This window comes from Centroberyx gerrardi, chromosome 1 (assembly GCF_048128805.1).
Source record: "Centroberyx gerrardi isolate f3 chromosome 1, fCenGer3.hap1.cur.20231027, whole genome shotgun sequence".
Classification (NCBI taxonomy): Eukaryota; Metazoa; Chordata; class Actinopteri; order Beryciformes; family Berycidae; genus Centroberyx; species Centroberyx gerrardi.
Window position 1 is genome coordinate 19,631,101 of NC_135997.1, and position 26,714 is coordinate 19,657,814.

The 26,714-nt window shown below is 41.6% G+C and overlaps 1 protein-coding gene across 1 annotated transcript in view; it reads right to left on the reverse strand.

The window, feature by feature from the left end:
- The window catches only part of csmd1b (CUB and Sushi multiple domains 1b), a 326,361-nt gene that overhangs the window by 202,496 nt on the left and 97,151 nt on the right, over positions 1 to 26,714 (reverse strand). The window contains exons 3-4 of the mRNA XM_078284417.1: positions 10,282 to 10,476; positions 9,214 to 9,421 (exon numbers count right to left, since the gene is read on the reverse strand). Of these exons, the coding sequence (XP_078140543.1) occupies positions 9,214 to 9,421; positions 10,282 to 10,476 (403 nt within the window). The remainder of the gene's footprint in view (positions 1 to 9,213; positions 9,422 to 10,281; positions 10,477 to 26,714) is intronic.

The following is a 26,714-nucleotide window of genomic DNA, read 5'->3' on the forward strand; positions in this document are numbered from 1 at the left end:
GGAGAGGAGAGAAGTGAAAGGAGGAGAAAAAGCAGAGGGAGAGGAAAAGGTTACAGAAGAGCCTTGAGAAGAGGTCAAAAGGGATAAAAGGGGAGAGAAGAGGAAAGGGAGAAGGAGAGGCTAAATGAGGTGGGACAGTACAAAGAACAGGTCGCAAAGGATAGAGATAAATGAGAAAGGGGGTGAAGCCAAAAAGAGAGGAGACAAGAGGGAAAGGAGAGGAGGAGATGGAGAGGGGAGGTTAGGGAGGAGAAATGGGAGAAGTTAAAGTCCCACAAAGAGAAATAAATCATACGAGGAAATGAAAAAAAGGAGGGTGGACTAGGTGAGACCGAGAGAAGAGAGGCTGGACAGAACTGAGAAAAAAAGAGAGAGGAGATGAGAGCAGAGCAGAGGAGAGGAGATAAGAGGAGAGGAAAGGAGAGAAGTGAAGAGGTTTGACAGAAATGAGAGGTGCAGACAATAGGAGAAGAGAGGCCAAGTCATAAAACAGAGAGAAGAGGGGGACAGAGGGAGCGAGAGGAGGAGAGAGGTATTTCTGTGTCTAGCACTTCTCTATTATTAGACTGCTTGCTTTTTGGTGATACATGAATATCACAGGGACACAGAAATGTTTTTACTTTCTACTCTACTGTCTGGCGGCTGTTGTTTTGGCCCTTGCACTCCCTATTATTGGCTGCTTGTAATGCTGGAAATACATTAATTTAAGTTTATTCTACTGTTGCACTTATTGTAAGTCCCTCTGGATGACAGCATCTGCAAAATGACTAAAATGTAATGATTGGATAAAAGTCAGAAAACTTGGAAAGCACATTATCCGTAACGGATAGCTGTTTATTCCAAGTGCTTAGCGCCAAACGCTTGTACACCGGTACTTTTAATCTCACAACACACCCACGCACTCACACGGACACACACACACAGACGCACACACACACACACACACACACACAAACACAGAGCCAATGAACATCATTTAAAATGTAAATGTAATAACAGGACAAGAGAGGTGTTGCAAAGTGGAGAAAAGAGAGTAGGAGAGGGCTGGTGGTTAAAAATGGGGGAGGAGGGAGAGAGACAAAGAAGAGGAGCAGAGAGGAAGAGGATAAGAAAAAGGGGAGGCTGAGGGAGAGGCGAAAAGAGGTTACAGAGGGTATGGAGGACATGAGGGGAGAGCAGAGAGGAGAGAAGAAAGGAGAGAAGGAGGTTAGAAAGAGGGTAGTGGAGACAGAGAGGCTGGAGGATGAGAGGGGAGAGGAGAAGTTACAAAGGAGAGAGAGGAGAGGGATGAATGCTAGGGAGAGGGGAGAGAAATAAAGGCAAAACAACAAAAGAGAAGGGGAAAGCAGGAGAGAATAAATATACAGGAACTTTGTTTAGAAATTTTACATTTGGCAAATTAGCTTTGTCCGATGGGCATTGCAACCGACCCTGACTCTTCACCTTGCAGGTCGTGTGCCCACAAGGTAACGGCCCCCTGCTGCTTGTTCAGGGGTCACCGAGCCACAAGCACCACTCCCAGGCTCCGGGAATGGGTCCCGGTGTCCCTATCCCACTGTCAGCGGATCACCATCTGGTGGTGAGTTGGATCAGATGGCGGGGGAGGCTGCCAGACTGGTAGGTCTGATGAGCCCAAATGTGTAGCAAGGGTTTACTAGGAACGTCCGGTGGAGGATTCTGTCGGGAATGATTTCAACTCTCACCTCCGAATGAGCTTTGTCTGTATGCTGGAGGAGGATGGGCACACAGAGTCAGAGTGGACCTTGTTTAAAACTTCTGTCATGGAAGCGGCTGCGAGGAGCTTTGGCCAGAAGATGCTCGGTGCTTGTCATGGCGGCAACCCAAGGACCTGCTGATGAGGGAGGCCGTCGAGCTGAAGAAGAAGGCCTTCTGGGTCCGGTTGGCACGGAGGACTCTTGACTCAGCAAAGAGACACCGGCAGGCCAGAAAGGCTGCAGCTGCAGCAGTTGCAGAAGTGAAAACTCGAGTGAGGGAGGAGGATGGAGAGGCCATGAGAAATGACTTAGGGGCGCTTCAAAGAGGTTCTGGAAAACCATTCGGCGACTCAGGCGGGGAAGCCAGGACTTGCCCAGGCTGTTCTCAGCAGGAGCAGGGAAACGCTGACCTGGACCGGGGATATTGTTGGAAGGTGGAAGGAGCACTCTGAGGAACTCCTACACCTGATAGGCATGCCCCCTGTGCAGGAGGCAGAGCTGGAGGATTCAGGGGGGATCACCCATCTCCTTGGTGGTGTAGTTAAAAGCTTCTCAGTGGCAAGGCGCCGGAGGTGAAAAACACTCTACTGTAAGATTGACGTTGTTAAATAATTGACTACATTTCATAACCTCAAACGTCCAAGTCATCGTACTATGTTGGTGCTCACACTGGATTTGGGGTTTCATCTTCTTTCTGTCAGAACCCAAAATGAGTATACTGTATATACTCACATCCTGGGGCACAGACTTATTAAGATATACTGATACTCTCGTCATGTGGAGACCCACCAAAAACAGGCCCATGACCTATTTCGGGTCCCAACCCATAGCTTAAGAAAGCAGACCTGATTTCTAGATAATAGTTTCATCATTTCATCATATTGGTAACTGGCCTTCTTACTCACTTAATGGACTGATTGTTCATGAAGGTCTTTCATTCAACTAGCAGTTTGGAAAGGACAGGATGGGAAGGAATTCATTTCATGTGAAATTCAGGTGGTCCATCAGCCTAAGAGCAGTTGAAGCACCAGATCACACTGGAATGGATGGTTTGGCTCTCAGCATAAGAAATCACCACGGTGATGATACATTAGCAACTTCTTGAGATTTCGGCATTGGCGACTAGGTCAAAATCAATGTGGATAATGTAGTGGGCGATAAGGAACAAAATATGATTAATCACTGTTGGTCATGCTGCTTGGGTCTAATGGCCTTTAGCAGAGTAAGAATTCATTCAGTTGAGGAAAATGACAGTGTTAACACTGTTGGGCTTTAAACATTTGTGTTTGTCTCATGCATTATTAGAGGAAAGAGAGACAGAAAAGAGAGAGAGAGAAACAAAGAGAAAAGAGAGAGCAAGGGCAGGGTTAGAGAGAAGAAAACACTGATAGAAGGATAGCTGGAGGAAAAGTAGGGAGGATGGAGAGGAAGTAGTGAAAGAGGAGAGGAGGACACAGAAGGGGCAGGGAAAGAGGATTAGGAGAAGGAAGGAGGAGGATTGCTGGAAAGAGGGTTGAGACGGCAGAGAAGAGGGGTGAATAGAGGTGAAGAGAGGAAGGGAGGAGAGAAGGGTAGAGGTTAGGGAGTAGAGGAGGAGGAGGGTGAGAGGGTATGGAGGGTAGACGCAGCTGTAAACAAGGACTAATACTGATAAACAACAGTGCCAATTTTCAGGAATCAGAAAAATCTGTTCAGATTGGAAGATAATGGCTTATTTTTTCCACAGAGCGCATTTGCATGCACGCAGTATTCTAGATAACAGCTTATATCGCCTTTAAAACCTTTATTCAGGATAAGCTGTTTATATGTATCTTCATATCCAGGTCACCAAAATCCCTGCATACATGAGTAAACAGAATATTTGAACTATTACCATGGAAACTGAACTTACAAAGACTGGGTAAGAACAGTGCAAAGTATAAGGTGAATACATACAATCCCTCTGCATGTCGGTGCATCCCAGTTATGTTATTCAGGCTTCTCATAATCGGGATAAGAGCTAATCCGTGCTATTGTAAACAGGATGATGATGTTTACATGAGCCGAATGAAAATGGAATACGCACTGTATATTCTGAATATCAACTGAATATTGATCTGAATTGAGACATACTCATTGATGCCCAGCTATTTTTGACATTAACTATGCTTTTGCAATGATTGGTCCAGAATCATGTAACTTGGCCCGTATATTTATCCTCTCCCTTGACTTCATCATGAAATCAGGGTCATGTGTCTACACAAATAATCTCAGCTGTAAATTACAGCAAAACAAAAAAAATGTATATTTAGAGATGTGAGGTTTCTGCGGGACTCCACTCTGTCCTAGTGCACTGTGTGTTAAACTTTTAAAAAAATAGCCAAAGTAGAAATACAAGGTGTCTCCCACACAGAAGACAACCACTGCTGCTTGGAGAAACTGGCTATACACTTCCTTGGATTATCAACTCTCAGAAGTTGTTTTCTCTTGGAATTCAGTTTACTGGTAGGATTACTGGCTTCCCCAGAGGAGTCTGGATATTAATGTTGATCCACGCAAAAAATTAGCAAAGACCTGCCCTTGAAGAGGACCGGTGACCTCCCGTACAGCAGACTAGGAAGTAACTGTATGATTTATAGACATTTCTTTCACTAAATAAAGAAATATATGCCATATACACATGTTCTTACACCAGGCACCAACAAAACAATCACCTTGAGATCTCATCACGTGTTTCTATCCTCCCTCCCCCTGTCTCTTCTCTCTCACTCTCATTTTGTCCCTCCCTTGTCTACCTTCATTCTCTCCCTTGTCCTCTCTGCAGTCTCCTTTCTATTTACTCAATAATCCCAGTGAGACATCGTTCACATTAGTCGGTAACTGCTCTTTTTTGACAGGCTGAACAAAACAGGCTGTAGGTTGGTAGTTCATTCACAGTAGGATAAAAGTAGTAAAGCACAGTAGACAGGCAGGTGTGTAGTCAAGGTATGGTAACATGAATTAAAAATGACAGGCTAGTAGTATAGTAGCCTGAAAACTGGGAACATTTGTAAGATTAGACAAAACACAATCTTCCAAATTAGACATGGGTTGCGAGAAAAGTTGTATTGACTAATAGCTGAGCCCAAAAAACAGGATTCACAATGCTTGATTCGCTTATATAATAGTCTGCAAAAATAAAGTTTCAGTCCCAAGAAATGAGTAATGACATATGGCTGTAATTCTATTCTGACAAACTGAAATCCAGCCACTTACTTTGTCTGGAGAAATCAAAAAGTAAAAAAATGCCAGCACAATTACTGTGTGTGTGTGTGTGTGTGTGTGTGTGTGTGTGTGTGTGTGTGTGTATCAGTGTTTGTGTTTGTGTGTGTGTGTGTGTGTATGCGTGTGTGACAGCTAGTCAACCTGACATTCAACCTGCCAGCTAGCCGACAGGAACATGAAACAGGAAATTGCTTTTGGGACAGCCAATCAGAAAAAGCTCTCGGTAAACAGGAAGAACCCGTCACAGTGGTCCTGTCAGGTGTCAATCATTTTCACAATGACCTGCCCACATGCCTCAGTAGAAGTGTCAATCATCTCTTAATCCCGCCTCTAGAGAAAAGTACTTAGTGTTGGATTGTGGATTGGAAGGGCCCATTTAAGACTATTTTTTAGGTAATTATATTGTTTTAGGCCTGGGGTGGGGAGGTTACTTTCAAAATGTAATTCATTACAGATTACTGCTAATGTGACATAATGGAATACTCAAACTAAGGAACTAACTAATTTTCAGTTAGTTTTAGATTACTTTCCCCCATAATCCATATAATATACAACATACTCAACAACTCTAGGCCTATATTACAATCTTTTGACCCAAATTCTATGGTGCCATTGCCATCTACAACCATTATTTGAAGATGTGTTAAAGTTTTTGTTAGTGACTATCTGCCAACCTAATTTAAATCCTGATTTTCCCTTCTTGAATCAAGCAACAGGTTGGTCTGTGATCTGATTAAATATATTTATCTTGTGCAGTAACTGTAACTGGTTACAGATATAATTTTTTTGTTACTGTCCCCTTTCTCTCTCAACACAGTTTTAGCTACATATAATAGTGAGGTTTTTAGATAGTATTTAGTGCAGTGGACCCCATTTTTAGAATATTATTTGTCATTTTATTTCACAGGCTATTGTGGTGGCTAATCAAACAAATTGTACCCCAATGTTAGACTGCCAACCTAAGAGTTTATTCTCTCTACAATATGTTGACTACTAACCTACTAGTCTAGAGTATTTTATTCAGCCTACCTTATAACGCAGACACCTGGGAATGTTATGACCGACCGCTTCATTTGAAATTAGAATTGTCAAAAGCTGTCAGTTGTTGCAGCCACCATTTTCTCCAGAATAATTTGGGCTTCCATTTTAATCTGCCTGTGACAAAATGTTGGGTTCGGCTCTCTAGTACACTCCCTATCTTCCCCCTGCATTGCAGAGGGTGGGCTGACAATGGTCCTTGAATGTTATACTGTCGGAGACTAGTGTGTGTGTGTGTGTGTGTGTGTGTGCGTGTGTTGTTGTGTGGCTGCATGTGTGTGTGTGTGTGTGTGTAATCTGTCAGAGCCTAGAGAAACGATCAGCTGCTCACACTGTCAGAGGGCCACTTAAGACCTGTCACACACACATGCACATGCACGTGCACACACACGCACGTACACACACACACACACACACACACAAAGGGGAGCATGAGCATGGTATGGTTGATGTGTGATGCTCTGCTGGTGACAGGACTAAACGTGCTATTATCCTCCATTCTATTCGTTTCCATCTAGGACTATCCTTTCTGTCTCCCTCACTCCCCTTATTTATCTGTCGATCTATCTTTTCTATTTTTCCAGAGATCTCTCAAGGATCATGAAACATTTTCTACACTTGGGAGGCAATGTCTTCTGTCAGTTGTAGTCAGGAAAAATTGAAAAATTGTAGATAGAGGGTTTCTGCAGGACATGACGACCTATAAATGGATTTCTAGGAATGGTTTTTACAATTAAAGATTAAATCATATTGTCGCTGTTACACTAGGTAGCATGTCCTTGTCACATTATCCCTCCTAGATACAAACACACCTAGCCCCTGACACGTTTGTATTTCATCAGAAAGGGCTGAGTGCTGGGTCACCTTCAGTGCCGCTGGAGCAGTTTTGAAGTTTCTTGCCTCGATTTAGGACATTTCAGCAATCATAGCAGGGATTGCAGTTGTGATATCAACTAAAAACCAGCAGTAACACCATACCAACACACAGAGACAATTCTGCGGTTCTTTTACACGTGGTTTGCGCTTCATTCTGTAAGAGAGAGTTAGGATTGAATGGCTCTCACTTTTGAACAATGGATTATAGAGGGCGTGTTGGTAAATGCAATCTGAAGCTCCATTTTAGAAATTTCAATTCAGTTGGAACAAAGCGCAAAGCATCACAGAGATTTATGAATGGTTTAGATGGGAGAAGTTATGAAAGGAAGATGAATTGTGTCAATAAATTATTTTCAGTTAAACAGTTAAGACAATAATCCTTTCTGCAAGCACATGAATGTAAAGGCAGGAGCAAGCTGTGGTTTAACAAAGATGAATTTTGACCATTATGAGATGGCAGCTAATATTTTTTATTTTTTTTTTCAAAATTAATGTTATTTATCTAGGGAAGGTTTGTGAACACATTCTCTTTTTCAGCAATGCCTTGCCAACTACAGTCTTCTAATGCCAGCTACTGAGCAGCCTCACTGGAGGATTTGAGGTGCTAGATGCCTGGCTCAAGGGCATCCCAGCTGTATTTGTGGAGCGTCACTCATTCACTTTCCCCTGCCCAGATCTCCCCAGCCGTTCTGGGGATTTGAACCAGCAACAAACACACTTGCCTAACCTTTCGGCTGCCACCGTCCTGTAAAAACATATCTAATCCTTGGCTGGAGATACTCTGAACAAACCAACAGGAATTCCAACACCGCTCCGAATTTACCAACCGGAGTGTGCTCTGGTATGCGGAGTGCCAATTTTCAAACATGTCCATCGAAAATTGGAGTGAAAACAACAATTTACCACCTTCCCTCTTGGATTTGAACAGATCAAGCATATCGATGGGGCTTCTGTGCAGCTAATCCATCAGTAGTTGTATCTGTCCTCCTGAGCAACATCATTTAATACCATTGTGTCCTCTTTTAATATATGAAGAAAGAAAAGCCAGCACTCTTAATGTCCTTATATCATATATTTGAATGGGCAGCTATAGAGCACAAACGACGGACGCGTTTCAGCAATAAGCCATCATCAGCGTTGTGTTGCTCCAAGCGGAAGTGACACTTAAATACATACATGCATACAGTTCAATTAATTATGCAATCAATGTGAAAAATACCTGATCAAAGAGTCACTATCAAAGATAAATCAACGTACCAGGTTCCCCCACTCACTACGGATAACTCCAGGAATACACAATCCACAGCATAGACATAACACTTAGGAAAAAATAATAAATATCAAGAAAAATGCAATATAAGAATAGAAGAATAAAAAATATAGCTAAATGTCTCTGCACATATATCTCACAAATTGTAATCATTTCAAAAACAGGTCCTCTACACAGAAAATGGAAATGAAGGGAGGCTAAATCTTCCCTTGTACAGGAAAAAGATATAACCCTTATGACACTAAACAACTGCACATACAGTTGGCCAATAGAATATGCAGTCAGCTGCAGCAGGCCAATATGCCCAAACAGCCTGGGCTCTCCTTAAAGTTGGGAGTAGAGCCACTAATTAATCGCCACCCTCCACGTATCCTAAGACATATGAGCCCGACAACAAAGTAGAAGGACTGAGTGCAGCACATATCAATACACAACAAGAAAAAACTTTAAATATGTATTTAAAAAAAAATTGCATATCAATTTCACAAATCCAAGTTCAGACAATTTCAGAGAAAACACCCTAATAATAATTCCTCATTCAGACCTTTTGGGTGTTCAGTTTGTAGAGTATGTATCCAAAACGCCTCTCTCTGCAAAAGTGTCTTATCCCTATCACCCCCTCTTTTCAAAGGTCTGACTTCTTCTATACCTTGGAACCTCAAGGAACACACGTCCTCTTTTAATATGAAATGCCCTCCTCGAAAATCTACAAGTTGGAGAAAATGGCAGTGAAAACAACAACTGTTCCCTTTAATGCGAACAAGTCGGCTACCAGAGCAATAAAGCCTCTGGCTACCGGTCCCTGGGAAGTAGCATGTTGTGTCCCAGTCTAATTTACGGAACAGGGCTATGGCGTCCGCTTTGTCTGTGTGTGTGTGATGTGTCTTCTATTTTGACAAGACCAAAGATACATCTGTGCCACTCACATCTCAAAGTTCACTTGTGTATATTAGGTTTTATATGTCCCAACTCATCAAAGACTTGTGTGCATGTGTATGTGTGTGTGTGTGTGTGTGTGTCTATATAGGAGAGATAAATTCTACATGTACGTGTGTATCACATGTATCTCACCATATACTCGGTGCCTCCGTCCCACTGATTTCCAGGAAGTCATATCTGTCCTCTAATAGGAAGTCGTTGAAGACCAGAGCTATAGTGTCCCCGGGTTCGGCAAGGATTGACCATGTACAGTCCAGGTTGTTCTCGTACTCTGCGGGGTAGCCGGGGCTGGTTATCGAACCTGCGGTGCCTCGTAACGTCCCGCCACACGCTCCCTCCGCTGGGGGCGGACAGAGACAGAGAAGGCTTAGTACTTCTCCAGCATACACAGTTTTTTTTTCACATTTTCACATACTGACTTCTGTGCTTACTGTAATGGGTTAGTTGGATAATTTCAGAACCTCACATTTATTGACATCCCTAATTATTTTGATGTTTTTTTAAATTTTTTGGTGGATCCCTAATATGTTCAACAGTTTAATTTCCCTTTCCTCTCCCTGGGTAGCAGTCAATGTAGGCTACCTGTGTGCCCTATATGTCGTCCCTGAAACATTAGCTAGTTAAACATCTAACTCTAGACATGATATTATATAATCATCATCATACATTTCATTAATATAGCACTCATCTAAAAATAGTTTACAACATGCTTTACATAAAAATAGAAGAAATAGCATAAGACACGGAATATAAATAACTAAAACAAAAGACCAAAGAAATAAGAAAGTCAAAAACAAAGAAAAAGACAAATTAAGACATATCATTAAATTGAAGCCAGTCTCCAAAAAATAAAAATGAGTCTCATGAAGAGATTTATAAGAAGATCCACAATCTAGCCTGATGGTGAAGACCAATGAAGGTTTTCAGGCTGCACTCAGGTTTATAATTGGTTAAATGGTCTGTAATACTGTTTATAGTCCAAGTAACTTAAACACTAAACCTCAAATAATTACATCCGTTGTGTATGATGACAGTCTAAAATTATATAAAACAGTGATAGAATAGAATATCTGATGAGTAGACAAATGCAAAATGGACTATATAGCCTATCATGATAGATAGATAGATAGATAGATAGATAGATAGATAGATAGATAGATAGATAGATAGATAGATAGAGGAACACAAATAACTTCTTACCTCTACAAAACGGTGATGGGAAGTCCCACTGTGCTCCACTGCCAGGTGACACTATGCAGGTGAGGATGCTGTGTCCCTCCAGTACGAAGCCTGATTCACAGCTGTAACGGATCTTGTCCCCCATGTTGTACCGCGAACCATGGATTACTCCGTTTGGAATGAGGCCGGGGGTGCCACATGTATGGCTGGGCAGGACTGTAACAGAGGAAAGAAAACAGAGAATATTATTTTTCATTATATCTACATTTATCAAAATTATGATCATAGCACTTGGAGTCAAGCCAGATTCCCCTGGCTTGATTCTACAAAATATCAATCAAATAACCAACCAAATTAATTATTATTATCACTCAGCCACGCAGCCAATCACCACATCAACAACAATAACAAAATCTTAGCAGCCTCAGCATCACCAATGTGTGCCATGGCTGTATTTGGAACAGTATGGGATGTCTTAGATGTGATTTTCAACAAAATCTCAACAATGTTTTGCTGGCAGTCTGATGAGTGATCCTTCAGAACTGAACAAACCTGATGACACTTCAAATGCATAATGCCTAGAATTAGAAAGGTATTAATCGTCCCCATTTTACAGTCATTTACCAATGGATATGACCAAGTATGTCAGCGTCAGCATCAAGGCTAACATCATGACAGGATGACAGAAACACAAAGATGTTGTGGTTTAGTTTGCTCAAAATCTAAAAATAAATGGTTTGGAAGAGAATACATGGGATTTAGAAGTGTGCATCTGACTACAGTATGCTACTAACTGTTTTATTTTTTCTATTCCTCCATGTGTATCTATTGTTACATATTCATAAACAACAATTCGTTCTACAGAGAGGGCAGCTACATGCAGCCCATAGTATAACTAGGCCAAAATCTATCTTTGACTGTGGCCAAAATGCCTTAGCTCTACAGAAGGGGCAGCAGCATCGTGGCTCTAGTACAACCTGGGCAAACTATCAATCTCTGGCTCTGGTGTCAACTGTGTGTTATGTGTAGTTGTATAATTGGAGCATGTTAACTCACTGGGTGTATGTTGTCTGTGTGTGTGTGTGTGTGTGTGTGTGTTATGTGATGTGATGTGATGTCAACTGGCCAGTTTGTATGTGTGTGTGTGTGTGTGTATGTGTGTGTGTGTGTGTGTGTGCGCACAGTGCAGTGTGTCGACGTGGTATTCAGGGGTATTCAGTCAGTCAATCTGTGTGTTTGTGTACGCTGTTCCAATTAAACGCTAGCATGGTAATTAGACAAAGCTTCACCATGAGACCCTGAGAACTAGGACAGAGAGAAAGAGGGGGGGGGGGGGGGGAGTGTTGAGAGGAAGACAAAGAGAGAGAGAGGAAGATGAAGATAGAGAGAGAGAAAGAGAGAGAGAACAAGGAGAGGGAGGAAGAATGAAAGAGACAGCAAGAGAGGGGGGGTTGAGAGGAAGACAAAGAGAGAAGAGAGAGGAAGATGAAGATGAAGATAGAAAGACAGGAGTGAGGAAGGACAGGGGAACAAATGAAAGAGACAGAAAGAGAGAGAGGGAGGGAGGGAAAGAGAAAGAGAAAGAGGGAGGGAGGAGAGGGGAGATACAGCGACCTGAGTAAGACAGAAACAGAGAGAGGTGAACTAATTGCAGAGGAGCCTAAACATGTATAATTTACTCTAATTGACTCATTATTTGGGTTGTATGAACTCATGCATTTGAGGCAAGTTACTCACACTCAGCTGACCATGCCTTTGCCTTGCTCTGTGCAAACACACTGCCTGCTTTGTTTTAACAAGGTACAACCACCTTCCAAACCCCAACTGAAGGACTGAAGGAAGGATGGAGGAAGAAAGGAATCAAGGAAGCAAGGGAATAAGGAAGAAGGAAGGAAGTCATGTATCAGAGCCATGTCATTACTCACACTCGTAACCATACAGCCCACTGTGCACCACTGTGTCTCCTTTGTTTGAATACGGTACATTAGCCAAGGGTATTCCCTCATTTAGACCAACCTCTCAGGAATGGAAGTCATCTGAGGTCATTGGAGGTTATTTTGGTGTTTACAATACTGAAATGTTGAAATTCTGGACCATAGTCTACTGAAATTATTGTAAGCATCCTACAACAATCTCTGACAGATGTAACCATTGTTGAAAATCAACTAATGTGCTAAAGAAAGGATTGTCTGCAATACTAATGCAAGATGAATGTGGGATGAATGCATGAAGTGGCGACCACTGCAGCTTCACAGTTTAAGCGATTTTGACAGCTGACATTGTCTCCCACTTGCAGAGGGTTTCATGCTGGTGTGTAGGTGGTGTAGGGGGTTTTCTCCACAATGTGTAGGAAGTGTAGGGATTTCAGGAAGTGTTTCATGACAACATGCAGGGGATGTAGGGCTTTACAAATTATCCATTAAAGATTTTGATTTCCGGGTTGAAATTCGAAGCCAGTGTTATAATGCATTGGATTACCTAAATTCAGCATGTAAGTTATTATGCTTTGATACAGAATATACATATATAGTGTATGTACGTAGAGGGATATTTATAGTACACTGTCTAGCATATGTCTTGCACCATATATGAGGTCCTTTCTTTGTAATAGAGTGTTTTGAATTTCTATTACTGATTCTACCAACATATGACCAATTAGTTGCATAAAGTTTCCATCAATAATAATCAATTGGCTTACTCCAGCTCCATAAGGTAATTTACTATGCCGATTAAGAGAGTAACCTATTGGCTGTGTGCACTTTGCTTTGCCTGCCTTGTTTTAATCAGTAATATACAACCTTGTTTAGCCCTAACCTCATGCCTGGGAAAGTTCAAATTAGCCGCTTGAAATTGTATTCAGTAACATAATGAATTTGATTACTTTATATTGGATGACTCCTTTGTTTTTAATTCCATTTATCCAAACCATTCGGGAGTCGAGATCATTTGAGGTTGTATCAAGAAAATAAAGTGTTCAGAGAGCGCATTATAATTCTGGACCATTCAAAATACAAAACATGGTCAGATGTGTGTAAGGAATTTTCAGGCTCTGTGCACATGAAGTGCATTAAGTACAATACAAGCTCCTCATTATCCCAGCCCCTCAGGAAAGGAGTTCAATCAAGCTGGTTTCAGGAGAATTAAATGTTCCAAACAGTGAAATGTAGCCTCCTGAATTCCCAGACTACTGAAAACATGCAATGTGCAAGTGCAGGGATTCTGAAATTATCTCAAGTGAATTAATCGGAAATTACTTGAAAGACAACTATGTGAGGATGTGGGCACTATTTTGGATTGAGGAATGTTAGGACAACTAAACAAGATGGGTCATATTACTGTTCAAAGTTTTGAGTTAACTGCCATAGCACTCCCTTTGACCAGTCCTTGTAATTTTATTAACATTTCAATGGCAAGACACATCAATGAGCCATGTTTTGACAAAGTCAAACCACGCATAACAGACAGGACTGATGACTCCACAAAGTCTCCCCTTCATTGTCAATGGAGCAACTTCCTAGCAGTACACAGATACAAGTCTTGGTTCTGTCTGGTTCTGGCACTGAAAGAGTTGCACTTGTTCACAAATACCAAGTCGTAGACCATGACAATCACATGTGAATTCCTAAAGTGAGCAGCATTCCTACCAGCTGAGTGACTCCTGAGGAATGTTGAATCAAGGATAATTGGCGTTTGAATGCGTTTGTGTGTGTGCCTTCATCCCTGTCTGCATCTCTGCCTTTGTGTGTGTGTGTGTGTGTGTGTGTGTGTGTGTGTGTGTGTGTGTGTGTGTGTGTGCGTGTATGTCTGTGTGTGCACTGAGAGTGACTGATGATGTTCCTCTGGTGTGTTTGTCCCTTCCGGCCCTCCATAGCCTTAGGGCAGGTCACTGTGTTGCTATGGCAACTCCAGGCCAGGCCAGGGTGGTCATAGTGATACAGCAGGAAGAAAGGAGAGAGGACAGGATGTGGTGATGCCCTCAGACAGGAAGGGAAGGAAGTCTTGAGGGAAGGAGAGAGCAGGTAAGAAATGGCAGTAACCCACAAAAAGGGATGGAGGAGAGAAGAGAAGGATGGAAGGAGGGAAGGAAAGAGAGAAGAGTGAGGTGAGGGTAGGACAATAGGGATTGGAGCGGTTTAGAAGGAACGGGTGGAAAGATGGATGAGTAAGGAGGAATGGAGGCATGGAGAGAGCAATGGAAGGATGGAGGAGGTTAAAGAATGAGAGATAGATGGAGCGGGGAAGTGAGGGAGGGAGGAAAGGATGGATGAAAGCTGTGTCGGATGAAGTCTTTTGTTGGTTGAATATCATCAGTTTCTTGCGCAAACCTTGTATATCCAATTTTCTGTCCGTCCCTCCGACCCGGTTTCTTTCTCTCCCTCTCCAACTAAATTATACATGTTAAGAATCCATTAGTTCATCTCTCTCTCTCTCTCCCTCTCTCTCTCTCATCATCTTTGTAACACATGCACCCTTATTACGTAACCACTCTACAAGCCATTTCTGTAGCAGGCCATTAGTTCAACTAACTATAGCCTTAAACGCCACCTGTAGCCCCAGTACGCTGCATGGAGTTTGCCCACACAGCTGGGTGAGCAAAGTTCAAATATAAAACAGCTGCTACTGGACAGAAGCCAAACACTCTACCCTAACTTACTCCACACACACTCTGTCTATCTACTCTATCTGTGTCTAGATCTAACACTATGTCTGTCTGTGCCTCTATCTATCTATCTATATCTCTATATATAGAGCTCTGGAATAGTGCTAGCAGAGGTCAGGCCTAAAACGGCTACTGCTGGAAAGAAGCTAAACACCCTAACCTAAGTGAAGTCTCCCACACTACCTCTACAATGTTCCCTCTCACAGTATAAATGTACAGTGACACATACAGTATTAGCTAGCCAACTGCCAAAAACAGCAATGCACAGACTCCTTTAATGTGTGGTTATGGATGTACTGAAGCAGTTGCTACTGGGCAAAAGCCAGCCTCCCTAACCGAAGTGTAGTCCCCACACAGCCTCCCCTACTCCCATAGTGTAAACGCACTACTCCGGTGGCACACACAGCATAATTAAATTCCACATTGAAAAGATAAGCTGGCATGGAATCACTGGTTTCTTAGTAACAACTACGGAGCAGGTTTGTGGCACCAACATGGCTGCCACTGAAAACTACAATGACCAAACATGGGGCTGTTTGGGGAGGAGGTGAAGGAGGATGAGGGGCGATGGGGGGGATGGCATCTTCCTTGTAAATATCAATGACTGAATCCTCCTTATTGCTATACATTTTAGGGTAAATGGGTGGGAAAATAGCAATTTAAATGGCTGTCATCTCTCTTTTTAACACTCATGTGTACATACCTAACCTTTGTTAAAAATATAATCGGTAATTCATTTTACCATCTACATTTTGGATCATCTACAGATATCTTTCCCAGCCAAATAGGCATGTCAGGAAATGGGATTCAAGCTTGGAAACAAAAATAAATGAATCAATTTAAAATTAAATCCTATTATGTTCTCAAGTCATGCATCTATTCTGACCGATTAGTACTTAATGTGGGTGGAGCTCTTTGTGAGTTGTTGCTCCCAGAAAACAATTCCTTAAGGATACATTGTATGAGACTGTAAAATAGCTAGCTAGCTGGCAGTAACAAAACAATAAAAGTGAAATATAATATAAGTGAATCCTAAACACCTAATGTGACAAAAAACAAGCTTGTGACAGAAATCTAACTCCTCATACTGGGAAAAATCGCTAACTTCTTGTTTGGTTTCCAGGGGGCTAAAACCAAATTTACAAGCACAAGCGGAACTAGAACAAATATCATACCCTCTGCACATATAGCCAAACAGGGACTTGGACTGATGTGTGTGCCAGAGCATTTGCAATTTGTGTGAGAAAATCCACCTCCCAGAGAGATTAAAATATTATTTGGCATTTGGCATATTATTATTTGGCATTTGGCATATTATTATTTGGCGTGGTAGGTATAACTTTTTTAACATGACAAATAAGCTTTTCGAAACTTTCTTAACCTAAACTCAAAATGCAGGCTGGTTTTCCCCAGTGTTTACAAATATCACAAATGTTAAGAAAGAAGAAAAATCTGTAAGAAAAAACTGTTAAACTCATGTTTATCTGTCATATCCTTTCAGTTCTTGTACCAAAACCTCAGACAGAAGAAAATGTCCTCAATCCAATAGGTCACTATGTAGACAAAACTATTTTTGGGGCGACCATGTTTCAACAAGGGGTTCCATACTGCCCTTAGATTTTACAGAAGATTATGTTACCCACTCAACATTCAACTATGGATGTTGGAGAAAAGTGCAAGGAACCACATTTTACCTGCCCACCATCCACCATACTGAGTCTGAACAAATCACTCCCCATCCACAGCCCTGCTGAGACCCTGAGTTCACATTGAAAACAGCTGTGAATGGGTGCAATCCATAATCCATTAACACCTCCATTCGGCTCCCATGGTGTACATGTATTAACAAATAGCAATGGCCGCACTCTTTTAATCTATGATTCTTGATGTAGCCAGAGTTGTTGCTGCTGGAAAGATGCCAAAGCCCCAGAGCTAAATGGACTCCCCAACACTGCTAGCGCTCCCATGGTGTAAATGTATTAACAGCTCCACTGACACATAGTACATAATAGCTCTAACCAACCAAACTCTAATGGGGCCCCTGGCCAGCTGTGGCCAAGGGCCATCGCTAAACGGGGGCCCCACGCCACCTGCTTGTGCTCCCGTAGGTTTTAATGTATCAACAGCTAAAGTGACATTTCCAGCAGTTCAAACTCATTAATCAACCCGTTTAAAGGGGCATTTCACCTTTTGAGCAAACCTTTGCCCCTACAATTGGTGTAATTGAGCCTTCCAGATTGATTTTCACTATTGTGTTTTATTTAGTATATGAATGTGATGCTTGGCTTTGAATTCCTAAAACTCTTCTTCACTGTAATGAGTAAAACATATCAAATGGGAAACTAGCGCATATTTTCCATATCTCTTACTGAATCATTAGACCATGCTATTGTTTTAGCTTCTTGATTTTTTGAGCTACAGATAGATGGATACAGGGTATCCAATAATATCAGTGGAAAACGAATCCAAACTCATTGACTCTTAATAACTCCCAAACGGAATACAATTGTGAAACAGTGTTCATAATTTTGGGATATGTGTGAGAAGAGCTTTGTTTTTCACGGTAATGCCCATTTAAGTAATCAGACTCCACTCTCACTCAGCAGCTACACTAACAACTCCACTTAACTAAGAAATGTTGCCCCCAGGTAAGTAGCAATGGGCTTCAACAGGGAGATGAGTTACTTAGGAACAGCCATTGAGTAGGGCTGTAGAGCTAGCATGGCTACCAATGTACACTACAAAGTCAAAACTCTCTCTATATATATACAGCCTAGCTTCTGTGACAAAATATAAATTCTCTGAAGCTAAAATCAACTACGAATAAGATACTGATTTTGTGGACCATTACTGTATACATGACCTCATGTTGTAATGTCCATCGCTAACAGTTGTAATCTGATTTCATTCTATAATATACATTACCAAATGCACCAGTCTGCTCTAAAGATGCAATAAGCATTGTAACTCGTGGTGTAACTCTGCACTAACATATTAAAGGTCCCATATCATGTAAAACAGGATTTCCCTTGCCTCTTTGATTATAAAGCAGTTGGATGTGCTATCTAAACATTGTGAAATATCAAAACACACGGTCGCCAACTAAATCCACACAATCCATATTAGTAAACCGAGCCTCTAAACGAGCCGTTTGGACTTCTGTAACTTTGTGGCTCATTATCATTTTTGTAAGAAATAATAGGCTAACAAAGCATTTTTTTCAAAGCGGTTGAGCGGTTGTCATTGTCTATTTACCAGAGAGTTTTTCCTGCCTGTCGCTGCCGGGCTGCGGTGTCTCACGTTTCACTCTTGAAACTGTTAGCCAATCAGAACAGCGGGTCGTTAATATTAATGAGCCTTAAAGACACAGCGACAGAAACAGCCTGTTCTTGGTAAGGCTCAGATGCTGGAAAATGGATTGAGAGTGTTTTTGGCACATGACACCACACAAACAGCTTTGAATGGACCTCAAGACATAAAACAAAACACTGGAAAGTGTAGAATATGGGACCTTTAACAGCTATAGTGATGTTTCCAACAATACATCAATCCGCTATAGGCATAGCAATCAGTATTACTTTTGCACCTGTGGTTGTCAACCTTTCTGGTGTACAGCACAATACGTAAAAGTAAAAGGAAGCCTACTGTGATGAAGCTCAAACAAACACCAGTGTGCATGATTCATTCTGCTGTTCGTATTCAAAGCAGCGTGCCGTACTGTATATCCCAATGATATTACAGATCAGAGCCTTGGTACTCTCATTTCTAGCTGTGGGAGCGAGAGCTGTTTATTATCTCAAATAGTGACTGCACTGTCCAAGATAATGAGAACAACATATTTGAATTCTGCTTGACAATTCTGGATGTTGGATTTTCCTTTTAAGTGTGCCAGCCAGTGATGTTTCCAGCATTAATTCCCAACGATCACCAGTGAAGGAGGGCAATCAGAGTACAGACTCCACTTTGTTCTACAACACAGAGAATACCATCGAATAAACTACAGCCTAATGAATTAGGTCTTGTAGAATCACAAGTTACATAATAAACAACAGCTATGGAGCGGGACTTTGGAGTGTACATGGCTAGCAGCAAAAACTGCGATAGCAAAACACGGTCTATGGCTCTAGTAAGTTGACACCTACAACAGATCTAGCTGGACAAAATTCATCCCCTCAAAAGTTACATTTCCACACTGCCCGCTCTGCTTCCTTGGTGGAAATGTATTAAAATGTATTAACACCGCCTCTCCTATGTTCCCTTGGTGTAAATGTATTAGCAGGGCGAGTGACATTTCCAGCAGTGCTTCTCATCAATCACCTGCTAAACAGAGTAATCACTGTAGCAGCTACACTCTGTTAAACACCGGCTCTCCGCAGCCTTTCCAGCTTGACTATGAAACCAAGAAATATTGGTTGCTAATATATAACATCCCCATGGTGTGATGGCCGACAGTATAAAGACCAGCAGCCATAGAATCACCAGTTATTTAGCAACGGACATGGGCTGAAATGCGGAGCTAACATGGCTGCCACTGAAAACAGCAATGTCTGAACTCTGAATTTATTGCTCTGTTTGAATCTAAATCAGCAGTTGCTGGAGAGAATTTGAGCTCCCAAAGCCAAATGAAATCCCAACACTTCTTGTTGCGCTACCATGGTATAAATATATTAAAGGAGTGTGAAACGTTAAACTCACTTTTTTCATGTTAATCAGTGTTCTTGGCGATTTTATGATGAAACACATTCATCCTAGTCATAATCTTGACGATGTATAATGTTTTTCTCAGAGATTTTCTGTGTGAATCGCAGCTTGCTCTCGCCAACTAGCGGCTGAAAAACCTTTTACTGAATAGTGTCGTTTTGGTCCCCCTGCTCCTAATGCAGCTTGCATTTTTCAAAATCATGCAGTAGGCGGAGAAAGGCTCAAACTGAGAGTATCATGACCCTTTAACAACAAACAAGTGGTTTCCAGCTTTGCTTTTCAATCTAATCATAAATCAATTAGCCACTTTAAAGTCGAGATGAAACGGCATTTCGAGAGTATCTAACTTCCGTATCGTGACGTATTTCCGAGTGAAACAGGAAAGACAGGCGGGACATAACGTTGGGAGGAATTTGATTTGAACGTTGAAAAGTGGGTGTGTCATAACACCCGAAGACACACCGAAGTACCACGCTGTTGCTAGCTAGCTAACTAATGAATCTTAGCCTCTTAGCTCTGTGCGCTAAAAGTTGAAGATTGATTGATGGGTGGATGTCATGATATTATTGGTTGAAATTAGTTACGGGCATGCTTATGTAAGCACACGGCATATTTTGTTTTACAGGAAGAAAACATGATTGAATTTTGATATAAGAATACAATGGAATTGATTTTTGGTATTTTTTTTGGCATATATTGTTAAATAGGTGCACAGTATGACCGGGGATGTGATCTAAAAGGGTTAAAAAGGCATTTTTCATTTCATCTCGTCTTTAAGGAGGGTAAACAGCATGGTGTTTGTAAAACAGCAACAGCTATTGTGAAATCCTCTCTGATATAGTAGATTGACATGCTGTCTTACAGGACAACTATAGGACAGGCTATATGCAGATATACAGCAGCCATTGAAAAAATCCTACTCTTTACTGCATGCGTGCTGAACTACTGCTGACTCGAGGAAGTGCTTGGGAAAAGTCTTGCTCTCTTTTTAGCAGTCTGCTCATGTTAGGTTTTTATTTAAGAGTGGATGAAATGTAAAGAGTTACTGATTTTCTATATTTCTAAAGATTGTTACTAAAATTAAAGGGTTGATTTGAGTACTGTAACATCATGACAGGAAGTATTAGGCAATGGTCCAGTAACATTTTAGATTTTGCTAAAAGCCATCCTGTTTTGTAACCATTCAGTAAATGCATTGGCTATGTCAGACCGTGTCATCACTGTTATATTTTTTGCTACAGTAAAGAATAGTCAGCCCAAGCTGCTGGTGTCTGTGTGCCTCTTCTGGGATACTGAGAGCACTTAGTTACAAAATAATGATTCTCAACCTTTTCAGCCCCCAAGCACAAAAGCCTATCCGCCGACAATAAAAATATTGTACCAAAGTGAATCATTACTTCAAGACAGACTCTGTTTAATTGAAGCTTTGGAAGATTCGTGCTCGAGGCCTTAAAAACTCGCTCCTACACCTCATCCCTCCTTCCCTCTCCAGAAGGGCACTGCCACCTCATCCTGTTCTCTCTACTTCCTTACTTCTTGCTATTATTGCTATGACAATCCTGACCTGGCCGGTGGTTGCTATGGTAACAGTGACCCGGCCTGAGGCTACGGAGTGCTGGAGGGGACAAATAGAACAGAGAAACATTAGTCAATCTCTGTACAAGATGACACAGCACACACCCAGAAACTATTTGTTCTTAAAGGGAGCATCCACTCTAAAACAGAATTCATGTTATTCTTTCTATCTGGGGCAGTTCAGGCTAGATTTGTGAAAAAGTGCAACTCTTTCAAAACTAGAAACCAGACCCCCAAGTCTGTAATTGGTGATGCCATCAAGAGACAAAGTCTGGATCTTACAGCTCCAATCCATAACTTCAGTACGGCGTCCCATGTTAAAGCACAACTAATGTTTTTATTCATGTTTTGATTTTTCATCACATTGAAGACATATTTTCACTCTCAAATTGACTGACTGACCTTTTCATCAGAGTGCTGATAGCCTGACACCTGTTCATAAGTTTTATATTCATTTTGAAGCTGTAAAAGGCTTGCATACTTTGGTAATGTTTGTAAGTATTAAAGCAAAACAGATGTAAAAAGCTCACTTTCAGTGTATGATTCAAACTTGACAGGACTTTGTATGAATATAATATCTAAGATGTCTGTGGCCAAAAATATTTGTACTTTTGTGCTTGAAACCGTAAACAATACCTGCTCGAGGCCTGAACTATCTAGTAAATTTGATGGAAACCAAATGAACTGATGTTGCAAAATGTTAGCGTAAACACAAAATAGACAAGTATTTTCAAGTGAAGCAGCCAGTTTAATCGGGCCAGTCTTGAGAGATGCATTATTGGAATGAAATGGTGTGGGGTGCATCACTGAAATGGCATGAACAAAAAGAACTGACATACTCAGCAAACAAAACCTCTGTCTGTCTGTCTGTCTGTCTGTTTTCCTATAAAATGTATCTTTGCTCAGGAGTCTGTGGGACCCCTGAAGGTCCCCACACCCCACTTTGAGAGACGCTCTTGTAGAAAAGGAGGATGACAGATGAAATAGCATCGCATTCAGCCAAAAAAAAAAAAAATCTCCAAATCTCCAAAAACCCCATACCTCCCCCTCCATCCCCACATCACTCCCCCTCTTCACTGCTCCTTCTCTTCCTTCCTCTCCGAAGAGCACTGCCAACACATCCTGTTCTCTCTTCTTCCTTCCTGTCATCATTGCTATGACAACCCTGACCTGGCCAGGAGTTGCCATAGTAACGGTGGCCTGCCCTGAGGCTATGGTGTGCCAGAGGGGACAAAAACAACAGAGAAATAACATCAGTCGCGCTCATCAATACATACACGCGCACACAAACACACACACGCACGCACAGAACAAGAAGATGCAAACACTCATACGCTCTCCCTGTTTGCATGTGTATGTGTGTTTGGCTGTGTGTATGTGTGTGTGTGTGTGTGTGTGTGTGTAGAGAGAGGAGGGCAGACTAGTGTGTCTATGTGCGCGTGTGAGCGTGTGTGTGGCACGTGTGTATGGATGTGTGTGTGTGTGGGCGTTTCTCTCTATGTAACATGCGTGGTGTTGATGAATCCATATGGTATTAGCTCTCATAGTCAGATACACAGTGGGAAACATCGACATGCGTGCACACACACACACACACACACACACACACACACACAGGTCAGAGTAGAACAGAACAGAGCACACTAGAATGGACAGGAGTGCGAGTGACAGGAGAAGTGAGTAGAACAAAATAAAACAGAGAAACCATTACAGAACTACACATTACAGACAGAACAGGTCTTAAATGATTGATGTTTGACATGTTGTTTTCAATGTTGAACATTCATGAATGCTAAGAATAGAATAGAATAGAATAGAATAGAATAGAATAGAAGGAACAAAATAAAACTGTGTTCATTGCTTGAATGTTTAAATGGGACATTAATCATTGCCTCTAGCTTGTTACAGCTTTCTCTCTCTTTCTCTCCCTCTCTCTCTCTCTCTCTCTCTCTCTCTCTCTCTCTCTCTCACACACACACACACACACACACACACAAACAGGGTCTAATGCATCTTCATTTAGTCTTGCTGTCCTCTGGGCACATTTACATCTGTCAACTCACTATACAGAATGGATGGATGGGCTAGCTGTTTGTGTGTGTGTGTGTGTGTGTATGCGTGTGTGTGTGTGTGCGTGTGCGTGTTTGTGTCCCTCTTTCTTCGTCTTGTATGTATGTGTGTATCCATTTGTCTGCCTGTGCGTGTAAGTGTGTATGGATTGTGTAGGTTGTCTGTCTCAGGGTCTACATGTATGTGTGTGCACATGTGTGAGTGTCCCTTTGTCTGTCTATGTGCTCATTAATTCATGCATGGCCGTGTGTGTGTGTGTACGTGTGTGTACGTGTGTGTGTGTGTGTGTGTGTGTGTGCGCGCCTGTGCGTGTGTGTACAACAGTCAATTTCCTTGGTAGGTGACAGTTCATGGTCCCCTGGGCAGCACAGCATCGTGGGTAAACTCGATGTCACAACTATTCCCATACATCAACAGACTGACACAAACAAACAAACACACACAAATACACACACACACACGCACACATACAGAAACGCACATAATACAGCTTTTTATTACCCTTTTTTTTTTAAATTGGATAAATTCACATCATGGCTACAAGATGCAAGTGTACCATGGGGAACCTGGTCTGCAGAATAGATTAGACATTGTGTGTCACTGAATTCCTGCATCTTTTCTACACTTTCAGCTGTTATACAGAGTGTAGTCATCCACAGGGTCTTCCACATAGATACCATGGGATGCCATTTTTGCTGTTGGCTGCATCAATGTGGTCTGCTGCTTGCCAAATGAATGAAGAGAGGCAGCGTTTTATTTTATTTTTTTCCCCCAACAAAGAAGTATTATGAGTGAAGACGGTTCGTTCTCAGTACATCGTCTTTTATAGCGGACATTGTATGAGAGATTTGAAACCAGGAAGACAAAGCCTATTGTTTCTCCTGTCTGCCAGATGACGTCACCGAACATTAACTGGCGGACAGTTTTGGGAGCTGATTAAAGCCTCCCTCTGATACACAGAGGGTCTAGCTGGGCGTAATGGATTCTAATGGTGTAACAGTGAAAACTGCCATGCTGCTTTTCCTGCCTTTAATGTGTTCTGCTTGCTGTATTGTCATTGCAAGTTCCATTTTGAGTTTGTAAAAGGTGCAACATCTGCCTTGCGAATTCACTAGAAATTACCCGAATGAGAGAAGAGGAATGACGATTCTGATCATAGGCTTCACTCTCACCACAACTCATACAGTGGATAGTTATATACCTCAATACTGAACAATTTAAATCTTGTGTGCCCACTTGCGGATCTGTGATGAGAAAAGTTTTGAGAAGCCCTGCCCTAAAGGACGTGTGACATGACCCTTGTTCCTCACAGCTGAATGGACAGGCTAGCATTGATGTGAAATGGAAGGTGTGAAGTGGCCAATCACCAATAACAAAGGCTGCTGTGTTCACCACGCAGAAGGCAATCAGTTACTAAAAACGTTTGTTCGGCACACCACAAGATGACAAATCAAACCTGCCAAACAAATATATCTACATTTTTTCTCTCAAACAAACCATGAATTCCCCATAAGAATTATTGGCTGTATATGCACCAATGCCTAATGAACATGATGAGATGTCCAACATTCATAAGATTAACAAACACACTGAACACAAACTAATGTTACCCAAATTCAAACTAACATTACTCAAATAGAGCAAACTACAAATTAAGAATGCCTGGTACAGCCAACTAGGTCAGTTGTGTGGCTCATTGTATTACCAATAGGTATTTTAATATGGACTGTTTGTTATTGCATTACATTACTTGGACAATCTTGTCTGTGAAGCATACCTTTCCTTTGTTCTGGTGCGGCGGTATTATTATTTCCTGATGTGATGTGTTTTTGCTTGTTGTTGTGTCTGTTCTTAACAGATTTGAAGTCGCATTAATATGTTATATATTCATTTATTTTAGGCCAGGGACACACTAGAAGACTTTTAAAATCCTAACCAATCTTGAAAATGCATTGCATCATATACAGAATGATAGATTTCAGTTGCAGATGTGCTCACAGTAGACGACTGGGTATCACACAGGTAACGGTGTAACTGACATTGTCCTGCTCACTCCTGACATGTCACTGATGTCAGGACCTCTAGTCTCACAGGAACTCCCATCAGCCAACATGACACCAATCAAAACAACAATGGAGGCGGACAGCCAGACTCGGCTCACTCTGCCTCACCACACTGTAAACTTTGCTCTCATTGGCTGTTGGCAGTCTCCACGCTCGGACACTGCACACACACCACAGGACTTGTTCGGGATCCATGCAGATGTCAGGTTGTAAATGTCAAACATGTTTGATATTATCATGGTAGCTCAGATGAGCCTGCAAGTGGATCAGGGAGGTTAAGGTTGAATCTGTAAAGCCCTCACACTACATACTCATGACCAAGCCTTCGATCTGGATTTCCAAATCTGGTGTAAATCAAACCAGTATGTCCAGTGTGTGTGTGCATGCATGCATCAGTCAGTGTGTCAGTCAGTCAGTCATTCAGTCAGTCAGTCAAGAACAATTTTTAAATTTGCAAGACTTTGTCATTTGTTAAAACTAGGAGTGTTGGACTTTTGAACCCCTTTCTCTGGCTAAGCATAGATGCCAATAGACCTCACAGTGTTGCAGCTGATGTCTGCATCCGCAGCAATATACGTTATAATAATAAATAAACGTTATGTACAAAGGAAATAAAACATCATGCTGTAAAACTTTATCTTTGGAATCAAAGCAACAAAACCAAATCAGCGTCAGCATTTTTATTTCTAAAATATAATTATGGAAAAAATATATATACAGGGGAAAAACGTAGGTGTAGCCATTACTTGTTTATATGACATACTTTACTACAGGCACATAGAAAAGCGCTTAAGTAGGCAAAACACCAAAAAGCAGTTAAATGAGTATATAAGGTATATAACAAAAACAAAACAGATTTCTTCAGTCATAGTGAATTTACTGCATGGAATTCTTAGAACCTTTGTCTCTCCTTTCCTTGCAGTATTATATAGCAGTGGTTGTGAACCCTGGTCCTCGGGACCCATGAGCCATGCTGGCTATACCCATCTAATCAGGGACTGATTTAGTCCTGGGACACCAGGTGAATGCAATTAACTAGCTGGTGGGATAGAAAACCAGCAGTACTCCTGAGGAGCAGGATGAAAAAAACACTGTTGCATAGTATGAAATAATAGGAAATAGCCAGTATGATTAAGATTAGCTGAATTAAAACAAACAAACAAACAAACAAACAAAACAAACGTAATCAGCTCAGTCCAGTAAATCCTTTTTGGAATATGCTTTTATGAAAGTCTCTCCTCCCCTCTTATTCCTCGCACCCACAGTCAACACACGCTGTTGGAGGTTTTTGTGTGCAAAGTCCACACACATATTGACTGCACTTCACACTCCTTGGTCTTCCTCATCACACTGCTGATCTAAAGGTATGTGAGTAATCATGTGTC